Raw genomic sequence first — 22,005 nt, forward strand, 5'->3', positions numbered from 1 at the left:
AACAGGGTGTTGGTCATACCATCAGTGCAGAAGGGTCCATCGTAAGCAGTAAGGGAACAGTCACAGGAGTAACCATTGTAATGCTCTACACACTTTCCTCCATTTCTGCAGTGCATCCTGTAGCTGTTGCAGTGGCCCTGGCAGCCTGGATTCACACCTGGAGTCCCTTTTGCCCATTCCTCCAGGTCAAAGGTCACACCATTAATCTTCAGAGCTCGCATGCAGCCCAGAAAACCCCTTTGACCACTTGAAGCACCTGGTATAGATGTAAGGCAGAATAATCCAGAACAGCATTAAGAACACCTTCAAATAACGAGTAATTCAATGTGATATGCAGATTAGCACATTACTGTTGAATGAGTTTCTTGTTTTTCGTGTGCTCCAGTCTGCAGTGGCTTCCAGCTAACGGTACAGAAATCAGAAAATAATGACATCTCATGCCCCACTTAGACTGGAGGTGCCAGGGATCGAACCTAGACAACCTACTCTACCTCCTGAGCTACAGCCACCCCAATTGAAGTCAGCAGCGAAGTCAGCACACTATACACAGTGCAGGTAGAGCACCACTTTTCCTTTCTGAGTCGCCTGACAGTTTGCCAGAATCTCTTCAAGGCAGTTTGGAAGTTTTTTTCCATTGTCTTTCCTCCCACACCCGAGTTTTTGCTTCAGCCACTGCCGTCACCACATTCCACTTGGCCTGTTAGTACCTATTGGCTGCCTCCAAAGTCCCACAGGCTAACCAAGCCCGATAGGACTCCATCTAAAGCCTGGTGGTTCCCTTCACCCCTAGTGTCCACCTCTGGTGTTCAGGGTATACCATCACAACAGGCACCAACAACCTTGTAGCTGCAGCTCAGTGCAGCAGTTTCAGCAATGCAGGTCCATTTAGACTCAGTGTCTCGTGTCTCAGAATGCTGTAGATCAGGGGTGTCCAACTCCAGGCCTCGAGGGCCGGTGTCCTGCTGGAGGGCCTGGGTCAGCACACCTGAATCAAATGATTAGTTCATTACCAGGCCTCTGGAGAACTTCAAGACATGTTGCGGAGATAATTTAGCCATTTAAATCAGCTGTGTTGGTTCAAGGACATATCTAAAACCTGCAGGACATCGGCCCTCGAGACCTGGAGCTGGACACCTGTGTTGTAGAATGCTCTGCTGGAGGTGGGAGCTGAAGATCTTGTGGCGTCTGCCAGGCATTCCCAGCGCACCCTCGCTATACATTTAGGTCTAGCATCCTCTCCTATCACCTGATCCAACTCACCACCCTAATATTAGCATTAGAGTAGGGTAATTAGTATAAGTACATAAGCATAATTCTGGTGATTTGATTATTATTTTGTCCATCCATCCATCCATCCATCTTCATCCGCTTTATCCGAGGCTGGGTCACGGGGGCAGCAGCCTAAGCAGAGAGGCCCAGACCTCCCTCGCCCCAGCCACCTCCTGCAGCTTATCCGGGGGAACACCAAGGTGTTGGGACATGCCCAGAACACCTCACCCAGGAGGCGCCCAGGAGGCATCTTTGTCAGATGCCCGAACCACCTCAGCTGGCTGATTTCAATGTGGAGCAGCAGCTGCTCTACTCTGAGCCCCTCCCGGATGGCCGAACTTCTCACCCTATCTCTAAGGGAGAGGCCAGCCACCCTTCGGAGGAAGCTCATTTCTGCCGCTTGTATCCGCGATCTCGTTCTTTCGGTCACTACCCACAGCTCGTGGCCATAGGTGAGGGTAGGGATGTAGATCGACCGGTAAATTGAGAGCTTCGCTTTTACACTCAGCTCCCTCTTCACCACGACGGACCGGTGCAGCGTCCGCATTACTGCAGCCGCAGCCCCAATCCGTCTGTCGATCTCCGGCTCCCTTCTCCCATCACTCGCGAACAAGACCCCGAGATACTTGAACTCCTCCGCTTGGGGCAGGAACTCATCCCCGACCCGGAGTGGGCACGCCACCCTTTTCCGGCTGAGAACCATGGCCTCAGATTTGGAGGTGCTGATCCTCATTCCCGCTGCTTCACACTCGGCTGCGAACTGTTCCAGTGCGAGCTGGAGGCCCTCACCCGATGAAGCCAACAGAACCACATCATCTGCAAAAAGCAGAGATGAGATTCTGAGGCCACCAAAGTGAAATCCCTCCGCCATTTGGCTGCGCCTAGAAATTCTGTCCATAAAAATTATGAACAGAACCGGTGACAAAGGGCAGCCCTGGCAGAGCCCATCACCCACCGGGAACGAGTCCGACTTATTGCCGGCAATGCGAACCAAGCTCTTGCAACGGTTGTATAGGGATCGAATGGCCCGTAGCAATGGGCCAGACACCCCATACTCCCGCAACACCTCCCACAGGACACCCCGAGGGACACGGTCGAATGCCTTCTCCAAGTCCACAAAACACATGTAGACTGGTTGGACAAACTCCCATGCACCCTCAAGTATCCTTGAGAGGATAAAGAGCTGGTCCAGTGTTCCGCGACCAGGACGAAAACCGCATTGTTCCTCCTGTATCCGAGGTTCGACTAGCGGACGAACTCTCCTTTCCAGCACCCTGGCATAGACTTTCCCAAAGAAGGCAGAGGAGTGTGATTCTTCAGCCTGGTGGCTCCCTTCACCTCTGGTGTCCACCATTTGGTTCGGGGATTACCACCACGGCAGGCACCAACCACCTTGCAGCCGCAGCTCAATGCAGCAGCTTCGGCAATGGAGACGCTGAACACGGTCCATTTGGACTCAATGTCCCCCAGTCTCCCTCGGAATGCTGTTGAAGCTCTGCCGGAGGTGTGCGTTGAAGATCTCGCGGACTGGGGCCTCTGCTAGACGTTCCCAGCACACCCTCACTACGCGTTTAGGTGCACCGGGTCTGTCCAGCGTCCTCCCCCGCCACCTGATCCAACTCACCACCAGGTGGTGATCAATTGACAGCTCAGCCCCTCTCTTTACCCGAGTGTCCAGAACATATGGTCGCAGGTCTGGTGATACAATTACAAAATCGATCATCGACCTGCGGCCTAGCGCGTCCTGGTGCCACGTGCACTTATGGACACTCTTATGTTCGAACAAGGTGTTCGTTATGGCCAAACTGTGATTTGCACAGAAGTCCAATAACAAAACACCGCTCGGGTTCAGATCAGGGAGGCAGTTCCTCCCAATCACGCCCCTCCAGGTCTCGCTGCCGTTACCCACGTGAGCATTGAAGTCTCCCAGCAGGACAACAGAGCACCTTCCAGCACCCCCCCCCCCCCCCCAGGGACTCTAAGAAGGCTGGGTACTCTGAACTGCCACTCGGCGCATAAGCGCAGATGACAGTCAGAGCCTGTTCCCCGACCCTAAGGCACAGGGAACAAACCCTCTCATCCACCGGGAAAAACCCCAACATACCGGCAGCAAGCCGAGGGGATATTAGAATACCCACCCCAGCCCACCGCCTCTCACCAGGGGCAACTCCAGACTGAGACAGAGTCCAACCCCTCTCCAGGAGGCTGGTTTCAGAGCCCAAGCCATGCGTAGAGGTGAGCCCGACTATATCTAGCCGGTACCTCTCAACCTCACGCACTAACTCAGGCTCGTTCCCCACCAGAGAGGTGATAATAATAATAATAATGGATTGGATTTATATAGCGCTTTTCAAAGCACCCAAAGCGCTTTACAATGCCACTATTCATTCACTCTCACATTCACACACTGGTGGAGGCAGCTACGGTTGTAGCCACAGCTGCCCTGGGGCAGACTGACAGAAGCGAGGCTGCCATATCGCGCCATCGGCCCCTCTGGCCAACACCAGTAGGCGGTAGGGTAAAGTGTCTTGCCCAAGGACACAACGACCAGGACAGAGAGCCCGGGGATCGAACCGGCGACCTTCCGGTTACAGATACGCTTCCCAACCCCCTGAGCCACGGTGCTATCGGGCACGGTCGCCCCATGCCCGATAGCACCTTCTCACCCTTTGGGAAATTTGTCGTCAAAGTCAGGACCATTAACATTTTTTTTATATTTGGATGATCTGCAGCCATTAATAAATTCAGACAAAAACTTAAAAGATTTTTTATAGTTCAGACTCTGATGATCACAACATAACATTTTAAAACATAAAAAAAAAGACCAAATATACTGAATGAAGCACACATGCTTGTTCATTGCGGTTTGAAGACATATATGAAGAAGAGTAACATACTCCTCATGAGTCCAAATGGGACCATAAACATATGTGGCACACAAGTCTTACCAACATAGAGATCACTGTAGAGCTCTGGTTTTGCATGGCCCTGTAAGGTGGTGGGCCTGACCATTCTGTGCTGTCCATTAAGTTGCAGCACTGCCTCCTTGATGTTTTTTTCAGCCTCCACACGATGCCACTGGTCATTATTTAACGGCACTTGTGAGCGGACACTGAGCTCCATCTTCTCAGTGCCAATGCCAAAAGAGAATAAAACCACTGAGTCGGCTGTGGAGTCAAACATGTCAAACATTGGAAATAGTTAAAATTTTCATCTCCTAGAGACAGATAGTAATAAACACTGATGATTAAGTTATCTCCGTTTACAGGCTACATACCACAGGCTTTTAAATCCTTATTCAAAAAGCTCTTACTTGATCCAAATGTTTTAGCTAAATATAGACCCACTTTCCTTTCATTTCAAAATGTTTTGAAAGAGACGTCACCAAACACTGACCATTTGCATTTGCAAAGGAACGGTTTATTTAATGGTTTACTTAAAGTGCATCGTAGCACAGGAGCAGCACTAGTGAAGGTTATGAATTATCTACTTATGGGTTCTAATAGCAGACTCCTCTCCATGGTTGTCCTGACAGACCTCAGTGCACAATGTTTTACTACAGAGATTAGAACTCGCCACTGTGCTGGTTTGAATCATATCTATCTGATAGACTCCAATTTATCCATATAAACGGGAGTCTTCTTCACACACTTCTCCCTTAAGGCCAAAACAGAGAGAATGAGGAGGAGCTTCTTCCCCCAGGCTATTCGGGCCCTGAACCAGGTGTAGGACTGGACTCTCCCAAACACGTCACTATAAGACTGGACTCTCACACACGTCACCACACGCACCACCACACATTTCCTATAATCCTATAATTCCTATAATTTATAATCCTTATCTTTATAATCTCTTCTGCTATTTGCACATTTTTACTGTAAATTCCTAAGTTAATTTGTAAATTTTTGTAGTAAATTGTAAATATTGTAAAACTTTTCTTCTGTCATTTAATGGTCGGGCATTGTACAGCTACAAGCATTTCACCCCCATGTCATACTGTGTATGGTTGTGTGTGTGTGACAAATAAAATTTGAATTTGAATTTGAATTTAAAAGTTATGAATGGAGTTCCACAGGGCTCCATGCTGGGACCAATATTTTTTACATTATACATGTTTCACTTAAGGAATATTATTATAAAACAACAGATATTTTAAAACGACGTTTTCAGTGGGAGAAACGTGTCGTCACTCATCAGCTGACTTCTTCAGTCTCAGCTGATCAATGAACTGACCTCACAGCCCATTGTTCATTCAGTCAGCTGGTTTCAGTCATTATGCAAATGCAGTGTTTATCAGCTGAGACTGAAGAAGTCAGCTGATGAGTCACGACACGTTTCTCCCACTGAAAACATCCAGATGAACAGAATCAACCTTTGGGGATTATATCTTTAAAAAGGACCTAATATCTCAACTGCACATGTGCAAAGGTCTCAACAGTATTACAGTAGTACACACACACTGACCCACCTCTGAGCTCAATGTGAAGGAAGCTGGTGCTTCCCAGGATTTCTAGAAAGACTCCATGAGTAGAGGACGTCTTAAAGTAGAAAGAGATGTCAGTGCTGGTTTCATCTCTCAAAGAAGGATAGTGGAGGTAAGAGGCGGGGCTTGTAAAGGAGGCCGCATTCCGGAAGTTTGCTATAGAAAATAACCACAAGATATAAAATATATTTGTCTATGAAACAACATGAAATACGTGTGTGTGTGTGTGTGTGTGTGTGTGTGTGTGTGTGTGTGAGACTCACAGTCCCCTCGGCATCTGAGTGGCCCTATGGTTAGTTTGGCCTCAGATCCAGCTCTGCTTGTATCACCAACCACAACCTGACTGACTGGCAAGTGGTCTTTGTAGACCAACAGGCCTGAGTCCTCCTTCCTACATACACGGACACACACAGAAAGAAGACATGACAGTCAGCTCAGGATTATGTCAGCTAAAAATATTTCCTTTACTTTAGATTTGATTTTTTAAATCAATTTTGTCTAATTTGTGTTATTACATCATTCACATATACATTTAAGAAAGTACTGAAGGGCTGATCAGGGTTTGGCACAAGCTTTCATTCAAACACTGAGTGAGGATTATGAGGATTATAATCTATAGCAGGGGTCAGCAACCCTGTGGCACGCGAAGGGTTAACTGATGGCACGACCATAGCTGGGCTGGCCATGTGATTTTTCGTTTTTATGGGCCGATGGTTTTCTGTTGTTTTTTTGCTTGTTGTTTTGGGGGTTTTGTAACGTTATAAACAAGGAAAGGTGGTGAATTGGCCAGATGCTGGAAGATGTGTAAAAATAACTCAGTTATTTAGAGCTTCTACAGAGGCAGCAGGTGGATGAGGGAAGGGGAGGCAGGAGGAGGAGAGCCCCGAGGCAGCTGCAGGTCCGAGTGTCAGGTGAACTGAACTTCAGGTAAGAAGTTATGACCTGCAGTCTATCTGGGTCAGATATAAACCAAGTTTAGGTGGAGTTTATTTTCGTTGTGCTGACTTTTTACAGTCAGTTACAATAACTCGTGCTGCGTACTAGCTAGGATGATGGAGTTTCTATACAGCTGGGTGGGTGCTATGATGTTACTGATGGTGAACATTATTTTATTCATAAGGTTAGTAGAGTTGCCGACCGTCCCGTAAAAAACTGAATCGTCTCGTATTCAGAGAAAATATTACGCGTTTCATGTTGAGCTGAAAAAGAACAGTTTGTCCCGTAATTCAGCTACAATGAGAAAGACACAAAGCTGGAGTTACTCTGTGTTTACGCTGCACAGCTGCCTCTTCTTCTCTCATTCTCTCCCCCTCTCTCTCCTGTTGCTACTTTAATCATGAAACTGATCAATGATCAGCTGATCGGCTTTTCTCTCTTGTTTATTTATCGCCCACTTTGCTCCAGAAAGAGGAAACCAGCAGATGTCACGTTAAACAACAGCAGCACGTTTAAGCTTGATCAGCTGTTGTTAGAATTTATTTAATATTAATTTCTAGTATCAGCTGATGTTTGCTGGAGCCACAGCTGTAAAGCTGCTGGTCATGATATGGTTTGGTTATCTGGTGAGAGGGAAACATGAAGATGAAACCAGGAGATGTCCTTACTGAACCATCAGAGCTGAACAGGTGATGGAGAAACAGGTTTACCTTTTAGGTGACATGAATGAGTTGAAGTTATGAACTGTTTCTGAGAGACAAATAACACCAGGATCCTTTTCTAAGGGGCGGGTCTAGCAAAGTTTTGCCAGGGGGGCAGGTAGGGCATTAACAGGGAGAGGGGGGCACTGTCATGGTCCTGAGTCTGAGGACTCAGTGTTTTGTGTTCCTTGTGCTTTTGTTCATTCAGAGTGTGTATTCTGTGATTTTGCCATTTGTTAGGTTTCTGTTCTTTGCCTGCCTGCTTCCACTTCTCTGTGTTCCCTCTGTCTGTCCATGGTGTTATTGTGTCTGCTCATGAGTCTGCCTGTCAAGTTCAGTGTCCGGTCTGGTTCTCTGTGTCTGTTAGTTTCCTGTTTTATTCTGAAAGTTCATGTCTCATGTCAGTGTGTTCAGTTTTACCTCTCCCCTGTCTCGTTAGCCTTATTGCTCCCAGCTGTGTCTCCCTCCTGTGGCCCATTCCCTGATTACTCCCCGTGTATTTAAGCCCTGTGTTTTCCTGTGCTCTCTGTCGTGTCGTCTGTTTAACTCCATGTCAGTCTGCATTATTCTGTTACCTGGTATTCATTCTGCGTCTCTCTGCCATCTCTCTTTGTGCATTTCGCTCCTCCTCCCGTGAGTGTCTGGTTTAAGTTTTGTTCTTTAGTTTTCCCAGTTTAGGTTTGTTTACTCCCCGCTCTGCTCTTCCTGTTTTGTCACTTTATCACCTCTGCAAATAAATTTTCACTCGCACCCCAGTCAGTGCCTGCATCTTGGATCCTTTTCTCAATTCACCACACGACTGCTGTGCAGCCGTGACAGGCACAAAGATATACTTTCTTATTCTTGTTTAAATAATTATCTGAATTTTACAACCAAAGTTTTTGTCTGATGTAAAATGTATAGAAATCATACATATACCAACAAGACTGTGCATCACTGTCACAACAGCGTCTGTTAACATTGTTGTGAGGATAAACAGCATTTGCATTTTCTGTTGTTCAGTTCATTTGCTGTTATGGATAAAAAGTCTTTTTTTGTTTCCAAACAGCTGATAACTATTCGCTGACAGCTGCCAACATCTGTGAACAAATATAATTCTGTAAAGTTTTTCTATATAGTGTGTAACTGTTAATATAGAGCGTTATTAAATGTATTGCTAATGCAGTCATATGGCACACTGACTTCTGAGGAAACTTTAGATGCACTCATCACCAGAAAGGTTGCCGACCCCTGACCTACAGGATGAAACTATAAACTCTAGTTTGTAACACGATACAGCTCAGCTGAGCGGCTGAGTGAGGGTACACTCACCAGGCACGCAGGTCTGCATCACAGTTGCAGTAGTGTTTGGAATCAGTACAGTTGTGTTCAATACCACAGGCACACTTCTGGATCCCTGGTCCTGAACCCCCCCAATAAGAATGCTTTTCATTGGCTCTTCCGAACCACCAAGTGAAAGGGACGCCATCTGGAGGTCGAACCAAACAGCTACAGTGTACTGCTACTTAAACACTTCTGAACACACGCACCATTCAAAAATATCACTTTAATGTTTACAGTATGTGTTATGATAATAATGATGGGCAGTCTGATGAACAGAGTAAACACATTCTTTATAGTGAGTGAAAAGGTCGATAATAGGCATCATCACCTGGACCGCTGAGCAGGCGGGACATTCGGCAAGCATAGGCGACGTACTGCTCACAGTACTCTGCACTGCTGGTTACTGACAACATCTGGACACACGAGACAGACACGAGTATGCTGATTTGTCATTTGTCTGCTAAGAACATTTCTTAGTCTGTGATATTTACGGTCTGTGACGTGTGTTGGAATGAAAACCAACCGAACAGCTGGGTTCTTCTTTATTGTTTAGAGCACTGTGGACTGATTAAAGCCATCTAGTCCTGAACAGGTTCAACTGTTTAACATGACTATAAAAACCTGTGACTCAAGCAGCCAGCCCCGTACGACCAACACCATTCTGCTTATGAACCCATCGAATCGTTGGACTTCTCCCCAAAATATCTGTAACGCTGAACAGTCGATTAACAATGCTTAGAAGATGAACTTTGTTTCTGCTTCAGTTTTGTGTCTGCATGTTTATTGTTAGCAAACTGTTTTGTTAAAAAAGAAAAAGTGCAGTGCATGTAGGAAACGGAGTGTGTAACATTAAGTGTGTACCTGTTCCTCAGTCATATTGTAAGAAATCTGCAGCACTGCGTTGCCCTTGTCTGCACTGGATACTGACGTCTGAGGAGACAGGTCGTTCCTCAGCGTGGTCCAAACCACATCCTCTAAGAAAAACAACCGACATGTAAATATTCTCTGCTCCTTCTACATCACAGATTTACCTAAATACAATCAGTCACATGATAAACCTGAAGTAATTTGTGCTGGAATATATTCTTCATGCTGGTTTAAATAAAGATTGAATATCTTACCTGTCATGTCACAGTGGACTCTGAAGGGGGTTATAGAGCCGCTGCCATCTGGGTCTATCCAGTAGCTCCCCGAACTCTTGCCTTGGTGCTTATACTCCTCACATGATTGCTGATACAGTGCTATCAGGGGAAGCAAGGTATAGTCTGTCTGTGTGGATCCATTTTCACCATAGAGTCAGACGCAAAAGCCAAAAAGTTGGCACCAATATGACACAAGTCAGCAGCCCGTCCCAGAGCTGGAAACGTCTAGAAAAGTAACCCTGGGCACTCAGTTCAGTCACAGGAATTTACTCTACTGGCAGCCTCAACGACTGCTGCTGGTACCTTTCAGTATTGTGACTTGTGTCTGCAGCCATGTAAGGTTGCATGGAAAATATTGGTAGTAATAATAATGGTACAGTATTTGAATAAAGGGAGGAACAGTGTATTTGATGGATAAATGCAGAATGAAAGCCTTAGAACTAGATGCTAACAGGATCTGGGCGGTTGCCCTGACTGTACCACTGAGTGGGCAGAGATTAAAAAACAAAAACACTGATGTTCACAGCTACCTTCAGCCTAAAAGAATGAACTTGATAAAGAATCCGAGCATCTTTAAAAAATCGAACATTTTTCAGGGAACCTGAGCAAATAGATCATGAAATAACCAACTAACTAAAAACCAGTCTTATGATTAACATAACATTAGGATTACCATTAATTAAACAAATGCCAGAGTATAACTGCACTTACAGGTATGGCAAGTAGCTCCAGTGTAGCCAGTGCCACTGCAGTTGCAGGTGAATGCGTCCCACGTCTGAGAGCAGCGGCCGCTGTGCTCACAGTAGTTTGGAACACACCTGACATGTGTCGAGATGAAATATTATTTTACATCCATAATCCTTATTATTGCTGTTGCATCATTTATGATTTATCATTATTGTCATTTCATTGACACATTTATTGAAACTGGTGAGGTTACAGTAAAGTCTGTATTTCAGGTGTAAGCACATAATCTTTCATTGCAGGGGCAACTGTAATCATGTTACACACATATTGCATAATTAAAGGGTTGAAGCTACGGGCAGCGCGATGTCTGGCCGATCAATGGAGCAAAGTTCAAGCTGGAAGGATTGCTTATATATATACAATTTAACATATATTTTCTATGATTGTTTAAGAAAGGAAATAAAGGCCGTGTGCCCTGTGCTGTGGATGTTTGCCTGGTAACAGATGACTTAGAGGGGGGTCATGCACTTAGATTAACGACACAGACACATAGCCTGTCTGGGTAAACTGATTGCAAATGTTGTGTAAGTCTAGAAAAGTGTAATAACAGGAAGCATCTGGAGGAACAGAGGAAGTAGCGGTTCCTTTTTAGAATATGTCCTCGCTGGAGTTACTGGTCATCATAAGTATAAATATCACACCCACCTATTGTCAGGGGGAGATGGAGCCTGATGTTTCGCAGAGCCCATTTTCACCACATATATGTGTTTTAATAAAATCATTTGTGTTGACCCACTATGGACTTTCAGTCGTATGTCTCTTCCTCAAAATTCGAACCGCGACACATGAAACAGCAGGAAACTCAGTGAGAACACGACTTCAACCCCTCTCCACCCTCCAGCCTGATGGAGGTCCCAACAACAATCCACTGTGCTTTTAATTCTTTATTACAATCTTAGCTTTGGACTTCTGGGATAAATACCTGTCTATGATGGCACACATATCTAGGCTGACATTTTCAAAAGTTCCAATGAGGCCCTGCTCCACCGCCTTGAGGTCCACCAGGTGATCATCTATGTGGATCATCTGCATGCAGCCCTGGAAGGAGCGCTGATGTGATCTGGTGTTAGTTTGCAGAAAATAACCTAGACAAAGACGGAGAGCAGCAAAGGCATTATTATCACCAGCAGAAGTATACTGGAATGAAGCTGGTGAGGACGGCACGGTTTAATCTCATTTAAGCAGGATTCAAAACATGCAATTATTTCAGGCACCAAAAATCGGGTCTTGAAGGTCGATGCGAGCTTCTGTGAAAATAAAGTCATTGTGCTTCAGGACAAAACAAACATCTACTTTCATTTTGTTTGATAATCAAGAAACTTGGACTAATTTTACCCACGCGGATGTAGCACGCAGTCATAGCCTGTTATTGCACGTTTTAAATTCACACTTGCATCAGTGCTGCTTTCTCACACTGTGTTTTTAGGAGAGAAGAGAAAACTTGGACACACTTGATAAAACATCAAATTACTCTGGATCATGTTTACTCCCATTTTTCAGTAATCACCTTGTTGAGTCTGTGTTTCCACAGGCGCCGCTAGTTTAGAGACGTATTCCTCATGAAGAACACAAGACAAGACAGAACATCTTCAGCCGCTAACGAGGGAAGCTTTGGTCAGAACCAGGCGGTGGAGCTTAGTGCTCATCAGCTGTCTGTAGCCCAAATCCTTCAAAGAGCAGCTTCCTCACAGCTGTTTATTCCCACGACAGTTACAGTTTACACAACACAAGCACCTCCCCATGTAAAAGCCCCCAATGGTTCTAAGACAAGGCACTGTGTGTGTGTGTGTGTGTGTGTGTGTGTGTGTGTGTGTGTGTGTGTGTGTGTGTGTGTGTGTGTGTGTGTGTGAGACCTCCTCCTGACCAAAAGGGTCATAGAAGCAGGAAGCAACAACACAAGAAGCAGATCTGTCAGAGAGGATGTGTCTACAATAAAACCTCCCCCAGCACAGAGAGGCTGCAGAGGTGCTCAGGATCACAGGGATCTCTTTGCTACTGCTTGAACTAAGACTTTACAAATTTAAGAAACACAATGACAACATTCAACAATTAGACTTAACACACCTCCAAAGTAATATGTTCCTCCAGTCTGGATCTGGATGGGGATAGCTGTTCTAACTGTGGAGGCCTCATCTCCATCAACTGTCAGCATTGCATAGTTTTCCAGTGCATTCAGGTGGACACTATGCCACTGTCCATCATTCAGACCTGAACCTATGAGGGAAAACACATGAAGAAAAGTTTAACAGGAAAACACAACAGCGATCGAAGTGAAGACAAAGAGACCAAAAAGGACCTCGAGATAATAATTAAACAACCGAAAACCAACGAGCTGAGCTCACTTGATGAAATGTCTATACGTGTGTTCTTCTTCTGTGTCACATTCATATAGACGGTGATTTTTGCCTCCGTCAGGCCCAGCTCCACCCAGCCATCCGCCAGGGCGGTGAACATCAGAAGGCCGTTGGGATTCCACGTCCTGAAAGACAGACTGACTGACAGGGTGTCGCTGTCAGTCTGACCCGGCAGCCGCAGGAAGGATGTGGAGTTGAAGAAAACTGGGGAGGTGTTGGATTCGGAGCAGGAAAATGTCAGGTTACGCTACAGTGGAAGAAAGAAACCGATAAAGAGATTTATGGAGACAGTACCTAACAGACTTTTATTTTGAAACTTCATTTTATTTGGCGATTCTAAATTGAAAACGGTTGTCAGGCAGTTTAGGTGCTCAGAGTGTGTGGAATAAAGACTTGATGCTATAATTTCCACTTCTGCGAGTCCTCTAGGGCCAGCGTAGGTCTGAGTAACATGAACGTCATCAAATGTTGGGCGCGTGGATCCACGTGCATGTCTGTTTTTTACATTTCGGACATTTTCACAGTGAATACGTTACTAAAAGCCAGTCTAGTCACAGACTAGGAAGTCCACTCAGTTTGAACATCTGAGCTAAAAACACAGTGGTTACTATGGAGTGGAAAAAAGAACCGGCAATCAAAATTAGCTCTAACGAGTTAGACAAGTTTCAGACAAGAAATGTGCCACCTGAGGAAGGAGAGATTCAAAATCCATTCTTAGAGGACAACCACAGTCTTAGTGTGGGAGGCTACAGTATTCTGGTTTTAGTTTCAGATAGCAACACCCATGGGTGCTGCCAACGAATCACAGATTCACTGTGGTTAACTGGCAGCCTGTGATTACACTGCACTGTTCAATGCACCATCACTGGGGTGGTTTATTTAGAACTGTAAAGTAAAGAGATTTATTGCAAGACGAAGGTTATGTAGGCTTGTTCATGACATTTGAAAGAGCAGACCATCAGAGACGTTCTTCAGTTTATTGTTGAGTGAGCAGCTTGGTGGGGTGGCTTCTGGGAAAAGCCTGAGAACTCTGTGAAAACAAATCTAAGGAGTGTCCTGGGAGGGCTTCGCTGAACTTTGAGGAGCTCACTAGTATACTGACAGAAGTAGAGGCGATATTGAGGCCTCTGTCCTCTTTGCACAGTTCCAGAGCTGTGAGCACTTGGAGGTAGCTGTAGCTCAGGTGGCAGAGCAGGTCGGCCACTAACCAGAAGGTCGGTGGCTTTTACCAGTAAAAACACCCAGTGTGATGAACGTGGGCGATGTTGTCCTGGTTGGAGAGAATAACTCGCCCAGACAAACGCATTTCCTCGGACACAGCTGTTCCTGCATTGTTCACAGTTTAAAGCTTGCTGCACAGACCTGCTCAGTTACTGCATCCACTCGAGATGAGTAAACGCACTGAAGCAGCTGGACACGGATGAACAGCTGTTAATCAGCTGGGAGGATGTTGTGATTTATTGATCTTTTACGTGTTACTACTTGGACATGCAGGAAACACTAAAACATGCTCTGCTTCTCATTACTGCAGTGAATGTGTAGAAAATGTGTTCAAACAGTTAATGGTAATTATTTATTTTATTGTAAAAGCTTGTTACAGGAAGTGTTTTACTTTGAAGAGCACTTGATACTGTTGACCATAATATTGTATAACAGTGACTGTTGTTGTGACGAACAGAGATGGGCAGTACGCGTTACTGTAATCTGATTACTTTTTTCAAGTAACGAGTAAAGTAAGGGATTACTATTGCAAAAACAGTAATTAGATTACCGTTACTTTTCCGTAGGAACGCTGCGTTACTGCGTTACTAAAACCGTGATTTTTTGCGAGAATGTCTCAGGACAGTGACGTAAGCAAGAGCGCCATTGGTGACAACAGCTGTGTGCAGATCAACAATGGATCATATATCAAGTGTGGGAGAGAGTATGAGCGTGCAGCGTCTAAAGCGTGGAAGTAACAAAAAAAGTGACAAAAACATTAGTGTCCGCTGTGCGTGGGAAGAAAACTTCTTTTTACAGCGAAAAAACCCCTAAACTTCCAACAAGCACCGAGTAGCTACGACGTAATGGGAAACTCACAGAGAAACTGCCGTATCCTTCCACTGACCGCGGCACACCTGCACCAGGGTAACCCTCCGCCTACCCCACTCCTGCTTTACAGGTGAAAATAGAGCAACAGGACCGCTGAGTCTTTGACTTTATTTATTTTCTGCTGTGTTTTACTTGCATCTATTTGAAAGAGTGAGTGTAAACACAAAAAATATTTTATTTTATGAGCTGGAATGTGCAGAAAATAGGTTTAAATGTTAAACTAATTTCTTCCAGTCAGAGAATGTTGCATATAATTAAATGTTTGCTTGATGCATAAAGTTAAAAGATTAAAACTAATAAAACAAGTTTTAAAAAGAGACTTTTCCACTTGATTACATTTTGTATGATGGATTATGCAGAAAAAGTAGAATTGGGCTGAAAGATCTATCGCTTTATCACCTCTTCAGGTTGTAAATCGTGTTTTTAAAAAGTAACTAAGTAACTAAGTAATTAATTACTTTTGAAAATCAGTAACCAGTAAAGTAATGGGATTACTTTCTTGGGGGAGTAATCGGTAATTAGTTACTGATTACTTTTTTCAAGTAATTTGACCAACACGGCTCAGGAGTTTGAGCAACAGTGAAGAAACTACCGGAGCTCCTTTTAATGTTCTGACAGGTCGAAAGTGTTCAGGTTAGAGACTGTTTGGGACAAATCCACAGGAGCAACAAACAATTAAATCCACTCAATTAACTTTGTTATTTAAGAAGATCCCAATAAAGAAGAAAAATATTTTACATTGTCTGGCAGAGGTTAACACAAACAACAGTAATATATGGTTTAAAAAGTACGTTCAGAGCTGTTTGGGTCACGACGAATCGAGGCATGTTACTGAAGCTGAAGAAGAGTTTTCCTCCACAGACGAGTGGCCATGACATATTTAGTTTAGGAAAAGATGCAAACTGCCAAATAACAGAAAAACTGCAAAAGGGTTTTTAAGATCATTGCAGCATTCGAGTCTACATTTACACAAGGCTGGGCACATGAACTCAAAGAGAAGACACTTCTTACAAAGCTGGTGGTGTCAACCTTCTTCCTGCGCACCAGACTAGTGATGTTTTCCCCGTTGTAGGTAATTCCCTCCATGCAGCCAACAAAGTTCTCTTTGCCTCCTGAGGTTGGCTTCACAGACACAGGAAGTCCTCCAAAGCTGATCTGAGGAACACAACACAAAGCAACACTGGGGGATTCTGCATCTCTGCAACCACACAGAGTCAAACGATTCGCTTTTTAAGGTCTGCTAATAACAGCAGACAACAACCACTTCACTCAACTGTGAAGAGTAAATGAACATTTCAGGCGTTACACAGATGAACCGCAGTAATGTTGTAAACTGTAGGAACACCAGCAGGAATAAACGGACTATCAAATATACACAGTGAGATAAGCTCCGTACAGTGTTGTTACAAACTGTTTGCCTCCTTCCTGACTTCAGATTTTTTTGCATGTTAAACAAACAACAAAGACTTGACTGCAGTTGTTGCTGACAAGCGTGGCCCAACCAGTCATTGGGTTTAGGGTCAATCACTTTGTCACGTGGGGTCATGCAGGTTTGGATTTCTTTTAGTAAGAAACACCTTCATTTAGAAACTGCATTTTGTGTTCACTTGCACTCTTGCTGCAATCCTTCTGTTACAAAGACACTCGTCTCGACCCTCGCTGCCTCTCTGCACACCCTTCTTCATGCTTTGCGTGCACCGTCTGTCCTTGGATGGTTGACCAGGTATTTAAGCTCACTTACCTCTGTTGCTTCCAGCCTCAACTTTGTACCTGTCTCACTCTCACACTAGAGTATCAGAAGTACCAAAGAAACAAACAAAAAAAACACTGGATAATAATGTAAATAAGACCAGTAAACAAAGTAAACACGGGGCAAAAACGCTTAATTTTAACAAGTATTCTGATTTAAAAACATGAACACAAATGTTGGCTGACAGTAGCTCTTAGATGTGATCCTGAGGTCACGCTACGATGTCCACCACAAAGTATTCTATTTTTAAATGCGCCCTGAGCTCCCAAACAGCCATTCAGTAATGTTTTTGAAACGATGAAGTGATGTGAATTTATGTAGCCTAAATGATTAAATGGTCAAATTCTTTTGAAAGACAATATCTTAAATATTGAGCTGATCTTTCACAAAATAATTGAGCCCCAGGCATTTGAACTAAGTGACCTAATTATTTGTGAAAGCTTTATCATGACAGTGTTGTGTTGTTGCTGTGCCAAAGCAGGAACTGTGTGTGAAACATGACGAGTGGGTTCATTTCTGCCAGAATCTTTACTTTTCCTGTCAAAGGTAAGTTTCTTCCTCCAGCTTCACCAACAATCTGTTCAAGCAGTGACTGCAGAGTTACTCTTAATGGTGTACTGTGCACAGTGCCCTGAATATAACTGAACGATGGAACCTGTGCTCCGGCTGACAGGGCTGATGGATAACTAGGACATACATTAGCAGCAGATATGCGTACCTGTGCACACGTGTCCTCTAAACACTGAAGCCTCAGTTAAAGTCATTAAAAGGAAGTAGCAGATTTCACTGCATGCCTAATATAACCATAAACATCAGCAGAACCTAAATCATGCTGGAGACGAGGAGCTGAAAGTCAGACTACCTCCATATAATACGGTTTATATGTGAACAAACATTGTGTGTCTTCCTTTCGAGGTGACATCCAAACTAAGAAGATATTTTCCTCTTCAATTAAGACTTTGGAGAGGATTCTTAGAACCTAGCAAGTACTTCATTAAATAAGTACATCATAGGATCCAAACCCCCACAACCCTGACAAGGATAAGCAGAAGAGAGCGGATGGCTGGAAGCACGTTTTATTTCTATAGCACATTTAAAACCAAAGTGATTACACATGAATAAACAGGTTCCTGCTAAATGAGAACACACACATTCACAGTTTAAGTCAAATGTATGATTCACTGAGCCGTGTGGAGGGTGTACCTCGTAGTCCAGGTCCAGGTGATCAAATTCTCCATTGGTTCTGAACTGCTGAGTGTGGCGGTCTAAAGTAAAATTGACATTCCTGCGGTAACGCTCGATGACAACAGAGTGCCAGTGGTCATCATCCAGCAAGCTTCCACTGGTCACAGCCGTGTGACCCTGAATAGAACCGTTCTGGTTGCTGCCTGGACAGACACATCACATCAGTCATGAAATCAGTGGTTAATAAAGTTTAACAGAACTCGCTCTGATACAAACACCAGGAAGATTAGAAAGCTACCTAAGTTGATGCTGAGCAGCAGTCTCGCTCTGTGAAGCTCGAGGGAAATGTAGTCCCCCTGCTGCCCCTCTCCGTGAAGCAGCACCCCGTTTCCTGCTGTGGTGCGAAACTTCAGAGAGATGACGTCCTTCACAATTTTTAACTTTTTACTCCTGAAGCGGTAGGAGATGACCCCGTGCCCATCGAAACCAATCACATCAGCCCCTGAAAGATGCAAAAGCAAAAGTATGAACTCATTGAAACGTATTAAATGAAAGTTAAACACTAACATATAATTCAAAATATAGTGTATTTGTGACTTTCATCAATACATAGACATCAGCGATAGGAATACAAAGGTGTTGTATTCTGCTGGCCCTCAGACTTTGTAACACAACAACATACATTTGCTAGCAGACAGATTTGTAACTATAGGAACATATTAGCAGACGTCCGGCTGCATTCTCAGCCATCAGCAGCTTTCAGGAAAGATCTTTTCCTGCGACTTTCAGTCGCTCTAAATCTCGCCCTTAACAAATGTACTGGGGACACTTTCCACCAAGTGCAACTTCTTCTGCACAGAGATGGTTTTCTGCTTGCAGTGTGAGCTTGTTGTGTGTCACAGAACCTGTTACTGCACAGACTTTGCAGCTGAGCGTAATGTGCCAGTAGCATGCAATCATCATTTGTGGCCTGAGAAGCTGATCTGATGAGCAAAGCCTCTTACATCAACTTACTCTCAGCTACACTTGCATGACTGAGAGATCCAAAAAAATCCTAAACTTAACTATCTACAATCTGCAGTTAGAACAACAGTTTGCAGCTGAAAGTCCAACTGCTGCATCTCACATGGAAAGAAAAGAAAGAGAGCGAACTTCACTCAGAGATGGAGAAAGATGAGAAAGACAGGAGAGGAAGAAGAGAGCTTAGATTTAAAGGGAAGGACTGCTGTTAAACCGGAAGATTAAAGCTAACATGTAAGTCCTCATGTTTTTAGATCACACATCTGTACACGTGACATTGTTTTGTATAGAAATATCCTTGTTTTAAACATGAACAAGGCTGAGACCATGATCACAGCTCCTCCTCAACCACATTCTGCTTTTCTGTCCTCCTGCTGAGCCAAACATTCGAAATAATACTGGATTCTTCTCTGGGCCTTAACCCACATGTAAAATCTGTTCACCAGCTTGGACAAATCCTCTCTTTTTTTTTCTGCCTGTCCCGTTTGGTTCTTTTGCATCAGAATTATTGTCTAAAGGTGAAGAAAGATGCCCAACGGATTTACTTTACCAAATGGACCATCCCAGCCCTATTGTTTATTTTATTTTATTATCACTTGCTAAATACGGGACAGACTTGACTGGGGAAGAGAAAGGGGAGAAAGTGTGTGAGCACCGGTGTGTACACCTGTGAGCATGGACACGCTTGTATTTAAAGGTTCCTTCATCTAACGATCTGCAAATCGTCTCTTTCTGCCTCCAAGCCAAACAAAATGCCGCAGCCAGACTACTGACACGTTCCAGCAAACATGCTCACATTACTCCTGTTTTATATTCTTCACATTGGCTTCTAATAGATTTTAGAATTAGTTTAAAAATTCTCGTTTTAACATACAGAGCACTAAATGGCCCCAGATTATTTATCCCAGCGTCTTACACGCTGCTGCTGCTGGTTGTCTGCGCTCACAGAGTTTGTTGGTTGTTCCCTGAACACGGCTGCAGAGTAACGAGGACCGTCTACCACCACGTCTGGTGATTCTTTTAAAAAGCAGTAAAAACCTTTCTGTTTAAACAAGCTTTCTGCTGCTACCTGTTAATCTGACTGCGTTTCACTGACTTGTCTATATCGTCTATTTTGGTACCAAACGTTCAGTTTATTTTAGCCTTTGTGTGCGGTGCAAAAGATCTAAATAGTTCAGACAGACGCAAAAACTTGGCAAACTGTGTGGTGCACCGGTCAGCAGCACCAGAACATCTTTGGTCCACAGCGATGTCCATGCAGTCTGACTCCTGCAAAGGATTTTCATCCAGGTATTAAAATCCTCATTGGGTTTTAAATCCACTGTCGTGCTGTACAGAGGCACAACTGCAAGAAGTGTATATTTGTCCAACAAAGGATGAACTTGTACTTTCCAGTTTTCAAGAACTGCCTATCCTGTAGTGGCCAGACGCAGGTGCCCACAGGTCATGTACTGTAAATCTACATCCACATCACATGCATGGTGTTTCAATCAGGTATCTTCAGCTTGCACTTACAGTATGAGCAGCCATACAGCTCCAGGCGCACCCCGACGCGACCCGCCCTGCTCCAGTCCACTGGGATGAAACGGATGTAGCGAGCCAGGATGGCATACTGCAGCTCGTGGCGAACTACACCCTCGCTGTTCACATTCCCTTCAAATGTCTGAAACAACATTTGTTTTAAAGAGAAAATCAGATCTAAATGTAGTTTTTATTCATTAGAAAATGAATCAAATAACATTAAACCACATGTTTTTTTTTCATTGGTTAATTAGAAAAGTGAAAAACACCTTCAGGCAGCTGTTGATGTGATTTGGTGTTACATTTAAAAAAAACAGAAGTCAAATCGGAGGTTTTGTCCTGATAATAACATGGTTAGTACCCATTAATCCATAAATACTGGAGACTCTAAACGGAGCAAATACGCACCACAGGTCCACACCTGTGAAACTGACTCACACTGCAACATTAAACACAGGCTTACGTTACAGTGTGAGAACGAGGAGCAAAAGAAGAAGACTAGAAGGAAGAGGAGTAATAGTTTCAGTAATAGCACCGTGCCACAGATCTAAATTTAAAATATTCCACCTGTCAGGGTTTAGTCTTCCTAAACCCTGACAGGTGGAATATTTTAACATCAGCGTCGACTTGAAATGATATTTGTGTCGATAAGTCGGTCCGACTGATTTCCTTACCCAAATGTTTCCATCCTGTAGATAAGGTCTCCAGTTTTTCTGTGTGTCACTGTAAAGTAGCCGATACTTTGTGGTCCAATCAGAGCTACTATAGCAACCCTGTGTTGCTATGGCAACCACCTGCTTCTTAGAACCAAGGTCTACTTGTAGCCACGGGTAACGGTCTGTATCCAATGGCGACCACCCTCCAGAACCTAGATTTTGGGATGTTGTAAGTTTGGGAAGGGTTAAAGATGTCAGAGAAAAAAGTGAGTAGATGAAGAAAAAACGACATTTAGAGCCTAATCGTCTTCAGTGTCTGCACTACTTTATCTGGAGAATTATTCTGAGGCTTTGCCCACACGAACTTTAAGCCAAAAACACTGCACACATGAGCTCACATGCCAAATGCGATTTTTAAAACAGTGAAAAAATGCCCACAGATGATGTATCTAAAGAATAAATATATCAATTCTCATTTATGTCTAATCTAATCATCTCTTAAATTAAATGGTCATTATTATTTTATACTGTTAACATTTACATATGCTCTACAGGCAGCCAGATGTTTATAGTCAGGTGAGGTAAAACTTCACATGGGAACCAGTAAACCCACGAATCATGGTTATGTTTACAGTCACATAAAAAAGAAAAACGTTGATACCTGAGACGTTACTGAGCATTAGAACAGCTTGTTCAGTGTTCAGTGTTCGTTTATGACAAGATCAACACTTTATGTTGATGTTGAGTCCAAGTCAAAGTTCAATAAACATGTTCAGCTGAGGGGCCGAGCTGCATCTCAGCAGGAGTCTGCAAACCGCTTTCTTCTT

General features: G+C 44.0%; 1 protein-coding gene across 1 annotated transcript in view; it reads right to left on the minus strand.

Annotated features, from left to right (window-relative positions):
- Positions 1 to 22,005, minus strand: part of cntnap2b (contactin associated protein 2b) — a 48,237-nt gene that overhangs the window by 13,966 nt on the left and 12,266 nt on the right. The window contains exons 3-19 of the mRNA XM_086272249.1: positions 21,197 to 21,390; positions 20,517 to 20,664; positions 18,280 to 18,483; positions 18,000 to 18,184; positions 16,058 to 16,201; positions 12,944 to 13,202; positions 12,666 to 12,815; positions 11,524 to 11,686; positions 10,566 to 10,672; positions 9,834 to 9,953; positions 9,574 to 9,686; positions 9,041 to 9,125; positions 8,701 to 8,857; positions 6,016 to 6,143; positions 5,738 to 5,908; positions 4,218 to 4,436; positions 20 to 256 (exon numbers count right to left, since the gene is read on the minus strand). Coding sequence (XP_086128375.1) covers positions 20 to 256; positions 4,218 to 4,436; positions 5,738 to 5,908; positions 6,016 to 6,143; positions 8,701 to 8,857; positions 9,041 to 9,125; positions 9,574 to 9,686; positions 9,834 to 9,953; positions 10,566 to 10,672; positions 11,524 to 11,686; positions 12,666 to 12,815; positions 12,944 to 13,202; positions 16,058 to 16,201; positions 18,000 to 18,184; positions 18,280 to 18,483; positions 20,517 to 20,664; positions 21,197 to 21,390 — 2,784 coding nt within the window. The remainder of the gene's footprint in view (positions 1 to 19; positions 257 to 4,217; positions 4,437 to 5,737; positions 5,909 to 6,015; positions 6,144 to 8,700; positions 8,858 to 9,040; positions 9,126 to 9,573; positions 9,687 to 9,833; positions 9,954 to 10,565; positions 10,673 to 11,523; positions 11,687 to 12,665; positions 12,816 to 12,943; positions 13,203 to 16,057; positions 16,202 to 17,999; positions 18,185 to 18,279; positions 18,484 to 20,516; positions 20,665 to 21,196; positions 21,391 to 22,005) is intronic.

This window comes from Aulonocara sp. 'chitande type north' Nkhata Bay, linkage group LG18 (assembly GCF_057382095.1).
Source record: "Aulonocara sp. 'chitande type north' Nkhata Bay isolate Kocher_YH1m ecotype deep benthic linkage group LG18, A_spYH_male_GT1.1, whole genome shotgun sequence".
Classification (NCBI taxonomy): domain Eukaryota; kingdom Metazoa; phylum Chordata; class Actinopteri; order Cichliformes; family Cichlidae; genus Aulonocara; species Aulonocara sp. 'chitande type north' Nkhata Bay.